Source organism: Vicia villosa, linkage group LG5, assembly GCF_029867415.1.
Source record: "Vicia villosa cultivar HV-30 ecotype Madison, WI linkage group LG5, Vvil1.0, whole genome shotgun sequence".
Taxonomy (NCBI): Eukaryota; Viridiplantae; Streptophyta; class Magnoliopsida; order Fabales; family Fabaceae; genus Vicia; species Vicia villosa.
In genome coordinates, this window is record NC_081184.1 from 136,368,176 (window position 1) to 136,376,967 (window position 8,792).

The 8,792-nt window shown below is 35.7% G+C and overlaps 2 protein-coding genes across 3 annotated transcripts; both read right to left on the reverse strand.

Annotated features, from left to right (window-relative positions):
* Positions 1-385: 385 nt before the first annotated feature.
* On the reverse strand, positions 386-4,063 carry LOC131602652 (cellulose synthase-like protein G2). 2 transcript variants are annotated; one of them, XM_058874822.1, is made up of 8 exons: positions 2,933-4,063; positions 2,739-2,840; positions 2,362-2,484; positions 2,039-2,251; positions 1,903-1,948; positions 1,589-1,761; positions 1,162-1,509; positions 386-1,078 (listed from the first exon to the last, which is right to left on the reverse strand). In XM_058874822.1, exons 1-8 carry the CDS (start codon positions 3,545-3,547, stop codon positions 527-529), a joined length of 2,172 nt encoding a protein of 723 aa, XP_058730805.1. In that variant the 5' UTR covers positions 3,548-4,063; the 3' UTR covers positions 386-526. The 2 variants fall into 2 exon arrangements, with proteins under 2 accessions (XP_058730805.1, XP_058730804.1); XM_058874821.1 differs by having other exon boundaries at positions 1,849-1,948; positions 2,933-4,061.
* A 1,792-nt stretch (positions 4,064-5,855) lies between these two features.
* Positions 5,856-7,567, reverse strand: LOC131602653 (FHA domain-containing protein At4g14490-like). Its single transcript, XM_058874823.1, has one exon. The coding sequence runs from the start codon at positions 7,494-7,496 to the stop codon at positions 6,114-6,116; it is 1,383 nt and encodes a 460-aa protein (XP_058730806.1). The 5' UTR covers positions 7,497-7,567; the 3' UTR covers positions 5,856-6,113.
* Positions 7,568-8,792: the final 1,225 nt, after the last annotated feature.

An 8,792-nucleotide genomic window follows, 5' to 3' on the forward strand; every position in this document is an offset into this window, starting at 1 on the left:
ATTTACACTAGCTGGAGGAACAATCTTTTTGGAAGAGCACGAAACAAACATGCATTATTCTTTCAACCATGTAATCAGAGTTTGTGGCTCTTCCGCTAGTCAGGAAGTTGAATGGCTGAGGAACCTTCTGTTGAAAGTTCCATTGGCAAAAGACAATTTTTTAAAAGTGTTGATACATTGCAATAGCCAAGCCGCTTTATCTAGAGCATTCAACAAAGTGTATAATTAGACACATAAGACTTAGACATTCCTTTATAAGAAAATTGATTAAAGATGGAATCATTTCACCCACTTACATACAAACAAGTTATAATTTAGCTGATCCATTCACTAAACCACTGGCCAAAAACTTAGTAAAAACAACCTCAAGAGGTATGGAGTTGACTTAGATAAGAGCTTGATTACCACATAAATAATTCTTGAACCACTAATTTTCCATACACATTATATCAAATTTACAAAGATGTAGGAGATTAGAAATCCAAAAACACTGAAATATATTTCAGTAAATCGTCTATAGAGCATACTATACATTTACTAATACTTGTATATAAAATGCCAACAGAAACATAGTAGCTAAGATAGCATGTATAGCTACGGATTGTGAAATGCGTCCCTTGTCCTTCCTTATCACCACCCCTTCAATGATAGGGTAGTTGACTGTAATGATAAAACATGCAAGGCCAATCTGTATCAACATTTTGCCCCAATTCCCCACCAATATCACTCTATAGACTCCAACTACCAAGCAACATATGTTGATTGTGAGGAGGGTGAGCATTGGAACTATAAAGATATTCGATGCTCGGAAGTCATATTTATCGAATTGGTATAGCCGAGTTTGTTCATCATCCTCTGCTTTATTAGTAGGCAAGAAACTAGCTTCTCTTATACCAATTTTCTTCAGTAAAGCATCCAAACATCCATATAAATGGCAAGTAGTTGATTTCATCATCCAGATTCTTTGCTCATTGATCCACTTGTGTAGTGTTCCTCCGGTTAAGAAGACTTCTAGTAAATGCTTTGAAAGAGATGATAGAAAGATGAATAAAAAGATAATGAAATATGGATCTGAAACCTGTCAAAATAAAGAAGAAAAAAATGATTTTAGTATAAAGAAAGTATGTGCAAGAATAAAAACTTGAATGGTGAGCAATTTACCTTAGGGTATAACGGTATTCCGTTTAGAAGACAGAGCTGAGGGATGGTAGCGAAACACCAAAGGGGCAAGCAATATAGAGGGAAATATGTGAGTTCTGCAAAACATAGACTCTGCAGTACTGGCATCCTTAAAGGCCCATATATAAGAGGGCAAAACTTACTTATACCATTTTCGAACAAACCAGAGTACCATCTAGTGCCTTGGATTAGTACATCATTCAAATTTGTTGTAGCTGTGCCAAGGAACTGTGGCCTAGACGGTTCACAGAAAACGGAAGTCCATCCCTTACAATGCAAGATAAATCCAGTAAAGAAGTCTTCTACTACACTATCATATAAGAAACCTACCTGAAACAGTTCAAAATTATACATTTACTTTTTGTCTGTATAAATTTGATGTAGTATCTCAGTTATAAAGTCTACTTACATCTTGTCCCCATTTAGTGCCAATTTCATATCTACAAGAAACCAACAAGTGAGATTTTTCGAGCAATTTATTCTGGCCCGACAAAAAAACACTTGTGCCGTTTTGAGTAAGTGAGTTGATGAATTCATTAGATGAACCAAAATTTTCTTTAAGTGCCAGCATATGAGTCATTCCTAATAACATTTAAAACTCAATCAGTAAAGCACATTGCCTCATAACCTACATATCTAGGGTTTTACAAGAAACCTTGTTTCCAATACCTTCATTCGCGTGATTTCCATACAGTGATACTCTTTTTATATAAAAGCCGGTACCTGACAACACGGGTCCCTTAAGCCCATCCATGCCTTGCCATTGTAGCTGAAATTGTTCAAATGATTTAGTTTAACACTACAGAGGTTACAGGACCACTGCAATGGTATCGGAAAGGATCAGTTTTGACATGCTTACTGTAAATAATGATCTCAGCTGACTGTCATAGATGTCATTCTTGCTAATGCTGTGAAATTTCTGAGGAAATTGAACGAAAGCTAAGGTAGATGATATCTTTGGATCAAGGTGAAAGCACATGGCGTATCGAGCTGAAGTTGGATCATTGCAAAACATGTCACAATCTAGAACTAAGATGTAGGGAGAATTACTCATCACAGCAGATACACGAAGCTGAAAGATTTTTATGAAAGACGTGGTGGAGAATCATTATATTTGCTGAGTTTGTAAAGCAAGTTTTGTATATATAATTTGGAAGATAAATAAATAGCCGTACAACTTACAAGGGCATTGAGGGCTCCAGCCTTGAAATGGTGCGGATTAAGAGGCTTTATCTCTCGAGAAACATAGACAAGTAGAGGCATTTTGACATTGTCCACATCATCAATGATATTTTCTTGCATTACCTGCAAAATTCATACGAATTGTGTCTAATATAAAGTGAAAATGACGGAAATTTAGCACATATATGAGTTGCACATGAGTTTTGACTGATTTTTTCTGTCACAAAACTGTAATTTGTTGAGAACACTAGAAACTCAGAAAATTATTGCTGTCATGTATAGTTGTTATTCTCTGTCTGTGTGGAATATCAAGTCTCTCACACTGCTTAAGTTAAAGTAATAAAAAATGATATTACGACAATAAAGTGCTATTATACCTCAATGACAGATGAGTGATCTCCAACAGTAGTACTGTCTTTGGAAAAGGCCTTATCTTGTTGGAATGTCTGGATCTCTTCTTTAAAAGCCTCATACTTTTCCTGAAAATTGTTGATTTTTTCATCATAAAGCAATGCTTCTATATATTCTGCAATCTATAAAAATTCAATGATACAGTCATATCATATTCAACCTTGATCTTCTGCTTATCTGCCATGTACACACTACTTCTGGCAAAATCACTATCATCAATCTCCAAAGAAGAAAAGTATGCTTTTGGGCTCCTGTTCTTTATTTTGTATCTTCTGCAGAAGGGAAGCCACCACCTTGCAAACTCAAAAGCTTTTCTCACACCATACAGGGTCATGGGGGAACACCCATCATCTGAAAGATACACATGAAGTTTCTCTCGAGGATAATCCAGTGCCATGGATGATAAAACAGTATTCATCACCTCTAAAGTGGGTTCCTTAATTGGATCTGCAGTGCATATGAACACATCAACAGCAGGGAGCTTGTCATCCTCTGGCAATCTTTCTGGGAAGACACGTCGTGAAACTGGACGCCAACGATAAGCTTGGCCAAGGAACCAAATGAAGGAGAGAATGATTTCGGAAGCAAAAACAAGGAGCCATGGTAACAAATGGCTTCCCCTGTTTTCTGGATTTTGAAAAAGAAAGCTCACCCTGTAATAGAACAAGAAGCCAATAGCCGTGGAATGAAGGAGCATGTGTAACCTATTGATGATAAGCAACGGCTTTTGGACATGGCATGTATTGAGAGGAAGAGTTCCTTGACTTGCCTCCATTTTTTCCAAGACGATAACATAACCTTGTAGTTACTTGATGTTTCTAAAATCACTTTACTCTATTATATTACTACTGTAGCCAACTTGTTTGAAAAATAGAGAGAATTCAACTTTGAGACGTCTACTTTGACCATTCACCAAATATGACATGATGAAGGCCCTAGCAAGAATTTATTAACCAACATAGTGTATGCTTGTTACCTAAAACAGTAAAGGAAATAAAAACAATATCCGAGTTTCTATTTTATTCTAAAATCAGATAACCATAACCTATGAAAAGTCTCATCAGCTAAGTTAATTAAATTGGCAGAATGAAGACGTCTTTATCCTAGGAGGACAACGATGTCTGTATCACAAATTTTGTTCCCATCGGTATAGAATAATCATGTCTCGTACAACAAAAACATAAAACGCAAGTAAAATTACATTATTACTTCCCCCACAAGAATAATCATGTCTTTTTTACAGAAGTAGCACCTTGATAGAGTTTGTTAAACAATAGGCAATAGATAAGATAAGAGAAATATTCATTGTATTTCTTAATGATAAAGATACAAGGAACTTGCTATATATATAGGCAAGCAAAAGGTAATCAAATACTGACAAATGTATCTAACAGCTAGTGCCAGCTCAGCAGTGGTAGTGGAACGCATCCTCCACTACTCTTCCCACTATTGACACACATAATAGAATATTATGTAACCACTACTCTATTACACCTCAATTTAAAAAGCCCAGAATCTGTAAGAATTGTTTTAACCAAAAACTTCTTAATTAACATTGAGTATGTCAGCAAGTCACAGTTTCAAACAATCAGGTAGAAATCGAAGAATAGATAGGATAAGCTTATCCTTTCTCATGATTCTATAGATTTATCTTCTCTATTACATCCTACTATTACTCACCAGTCAGCAGTCACCACTCGCTTGTGTTGTAGTGCTTACTGGCTGCACAACTGATGGAGTAACAAGATGCAAGCTATATTGAGTTGAGAAACAGCTTGTGCTAAAAAGTTAAAAAATGAAAAACAATTCTCCCATAGCCCTAAGCCCATATCAAATACTCAACACAAGGCAAGATAAACAATTTGAGATAGATACAGACCTCAAACATCTAAAAGATGATAATATGCAGACAAGTGCAACAGTTTAAAATGTTAGTCTGGTAGTATATAAATAGAGAGCAATTATATTAAAGAAAATCGTATGATAAGCACATGCCCAGCAGAGCAAACCTTACATTTCAGGGATATGGCTGCACAACTATTACTCACCAGTCACCACTTGCTTATGCTGTAGTGTTTACTGGCTGCACAATTGATGGAGTTACATCATGCACGCTATATTGAGTTGAGAAACAGCTTGTGTTAAAAAGTGAAAGATGAAAACTCTTCTTCCATAGCCCAGATAAAAAACTCAATGACACAAAGCAAGATATAGATACAGACCTCATACATCTAAAAAATGATAATATGCAGTTTAAAATGTTAGTCTGGTAATATATAAATAGAGAACAATTATATTAAAGAAAATCGTTGATACAGACATGCGCAACAAAGCAAACCTTACTAGGCATGGCAACGGGGTGGGGCGGGGACGGTATTAACCTCCCCCAAACCCGAATCCCCAAACAATCCCTGTTCCCCGCCTCAAACCCAAACGGGGTTGGAGAATTAAAACCCAAACGGGTTCAGATTGGGTTTGGATATCCCCTCTCCGCCACCATCCATTTAGTAAAATCAATTTTTTAATAGAAATATTTATTTATTTTGTTAGATCATTAATAAGTAATAACATTTGCATCATCTACAGATAGAGCGGAGAGACTAGTGGCCTTCTCGTCTGTCACTACTTTCACACCTTCCTTAGGCTGAAAGTCAGGTACAATCACCCTATCAACTGCATCAGCCACCTTCCTAGAGTTCTTAACCTAGTCAGGGATCGTTATGCCAAAAGTTTCTGAGCGTAAAATAGCAGCAGCCGCCACAAAATGTGGATGACCCAGATCAGAGGTCGAAAACTGCAGTGGACCTGAAATCTTTTTGGTGCAGACCAGAAAGGAACTCCGGTACTAGTTACAGCATCTTCAGGAAAAGTAAAGGCCAACTGCTTCACCCGGTTATAAGACAATTCGGTGCCAGACTATTGCATATAATACAGCAGTTGAATACAAGTTAAATTCATCAAAACCATGCTTTATGTGAGTGTATACTAGCAATATTTACAAACTAAAAAAGTGAACAGACCTTGTAAAACAGACAAGTTGAAAAGGAGAAATAACATTGAAGGATGTAAGAAAAAAATAACAGTTTCTGTAAATTTGAGTTACTTCACTAAAAGCAATAATAGAGAGGTACACTACTTTTATAAGTAGCCATAGCACAAATATTCTGGAGAGAATAGCAGAAGAGTGCTAGCTAAGAACTCCTTCAGTTAACAAAATCTAACTACCTAACAGTTGTTCTAACTTCACATAGCAATCAGTAACTACATAAACTGGAACTCTAGAACCACTGCATTGGCAGTGGTATGAGCATGGCACAAGACTATTCCATTCCAGGGGTAGTTTAAGCTTTTTGATTCTGATACATTATGACGTACTCGCGAAGTCTCTCAGCTTTTTCTCTCATGGAATCAATAATAGCTTCAGTTTCATTGTTGATCTGTTTTGGCAAAAAAACTTCCAAGAAATCAAACCACTCACCTAAACTCATTTTATTCATATCCGTCCAATTCTCATCCTTGTTCAAATTCTCATTGTCTTTCTCATCACAAATGTCTTTACCATCTCCATCATCAACACACTCTTCCTCTAACTTCTTCTTTCCCTTGGCACCACCCCTTGTTTTCTTTTTCTCCACATCCACCACCCCATCTGCCAAACTTGAATTTTCCCCAATCACAATCCCTTTATTCTTCGAATTTCGTGTCACCCTTACATTTTTCGGTTCCTCCACCTTCTCTTCCACAACATCCAAATCCCCAACACTTGATTCAGAAACCTCAATCACCTTCTGCTTATTCTTCGCATTACGTGTCACCCTTGCCTTCTTCGGTTCTTCCACCTTCTCTTCCACAACATCCAAATCCACAATACTTGATTCAGAAATCTCAATCACCTTCCGCTTATTTTTCGCATTCCTCGTCACCCTTTTATTTTTCGGTTCCTCCACCTTCTCTTCCACAACATCCAAATCCACATTACTTGATTCAGAAATCTCAACCACATTCAGCTTATTCTTATTCTTCGCGTTACGCGTCACCCTCGCATTCTTCAACTCTTCTGCTTTCTCTTCTTGAGCTTCCAAATCCCCAATACTCAAGCCACTAAATGTGACCGTCTTCTGCTTACTCTTATTATTCCGCGTGGCACGCGTGTTCTTTTTTGGCTCTTCCACCTTTTCTTCTACAGCATCCAAATTCCCAACAGCAGAATCAGAAACATTGTTTCCACTCCGCACACTCCTCGTATTTCTCGTAACCCTAGTTGGTTCAGGTTGAACCACATTCCCAGTTTCATTTTCATCAACACTCTGAACAGGAACCCTAGAATTAACACCTTTATTACCTCTTTTACCGCGCATTGGTTTCCCTTCTACTTCGGTACTAACTGTAGCATTATTTTGGGGTTTAACGAAGTTAACAACAATAGAAGTAACTTCACCGATCTTAACAACGGATCCATCACGGAGGTGAAAAGGAGTATTGGGAGGAACTGTCGCACCGTCCAAAACGGTGCCGTTTGAGGAATCTAGGTCAAGGACTACCCAATTTCCAGAATCGATTTGGATAGTGAGGTGTTTGGTGGATATACCTGGATCCTTGATGGGAAGATTGTTGCCGCGAACGACACGGCCGATTTTGACGGTGAAACCGGGTTGGAATCGGTGGGTTTCACCTTTGCGAGGACCGTTGAGGATTTGAAGTTCGAGAGAGGGAGCGTCTTCCATTGTAGAGGTGATGAGTGTTGCTGTTGCTCTGGGAACTACTGCTGCAATTTTTTTTGAATTTTCACATTCCCTCCTGGTTCCGTTGAGATGTAAATCATAATAATAATTTTTTTTAATCTTATATTCTCGCTATTTCAAATTAATTTTGGTATAAAGTTTTAACAACGGTAAAATTAAAATAAATTAAAGAAGAATGAGAATAGTCACTATATATTCAATAATTTCAATTATTTTTGATAATTACTAGTGTGTTTTTTTATTATGATGAATACAAATTAGGGATAAATATATAAAGTATTAATTAAAATATACAAGTAAAATAGTTATATTAAAAATTAAAAAATACCATTATTTTAAAATAATTTATTTTTTGCTAAAAATTTATTAAACTACATTCTACAGAGAAATTCTAGAATGTTGGCTAAAGTAGAAAATTAAAGTATACCTCTGGCATATTTGAATTGACTTTTAGAAGATTTAAAATCAATTTTAGAGGTGTAGAATTGATTCCGGGTGTTTTTGAAATATTTATTTTATCAATAGTAAAATTGATTATGCTTGCGAAATTGATTCTAGTTGAAGTTAGAATTTGTAGCTTATACCTTCAGAATTGATTTTGGGTAATTTTGACATTGAAATCTATTGTTCAATTCACTTTTACATATATGTATCCAAACATAAATCAATTATGTTAAACTAAATTCTGTTAAAATTAATTTTATCAAACTCAATTCTGCTAGAATCAATTCTGTTCACCGTCAATCCAAACACACCATTTGTTTCTATGAAAAATATTTTTACACATTTTTCTTTGCAAAATTTATCTACATTGAATATTACTAGCGTTCAGACAGACACTTTCATATCCGTGTATTTTTTTTACTGCGCTAACGCATATATGATTTTTATGAGGTGTTTTGTGCATGTCTTGTAAAATATAATATTATTTAGACACAATTATTTAAATTTAAAGTAAGATTATACTCTCTTTCTGTCTTTCTCTCTCACACAACTTTCCCTCACTTCCCCTCCCCTTTTCCTCTCCTTTTTTTTACTGCGCTAACCCATGTATATTTTTATAGTAATATTTTTTTTTGTATATATCTTGTTAAAAAGAATATTAATTCAACACAATTATTAGAAATGAAAGTAGGATGAAAATCTCTCTCAATACTCTTTATCCCTCCCCTATCACTTTTTTACTACGCTAATACATGTAAGATTTATAATGTTTTTTTTTATATTTTAAAATATAAATATTTGTTTAACACAATTATTATAAATTAAAGTAAGATA

Coding starts and splice junctions, on each gene's coding strand:
- LOC131602652 (XM_058874821.1), bottom strand. CDS start 3,547: ATGGAGGCAAGTCAAGGAACTCTTCCTCTCAATACATGCCATGTCCAA. Junction 1,949..2,038: donor AGCTGAGATCATTATTTACA/GTAAGCATGTCA, acceptor GAACAATTTCAG/CTACAATGGCAAGGCATGGA. Junction 1,510..1,588: donor GCACTAAATGGGGACAAGAT/GTAAGTAGACTT, acceptor GAACTGTTTCAG/GTAGGTTTCTTATATGATAG.
- LOC131602653 (XM_058874823.1), bottom strand. CDS start 7,496: ATGGAAGACGCTCCCTCTCTCGAACTTCAAATCCTCAACGGTCCTCGC.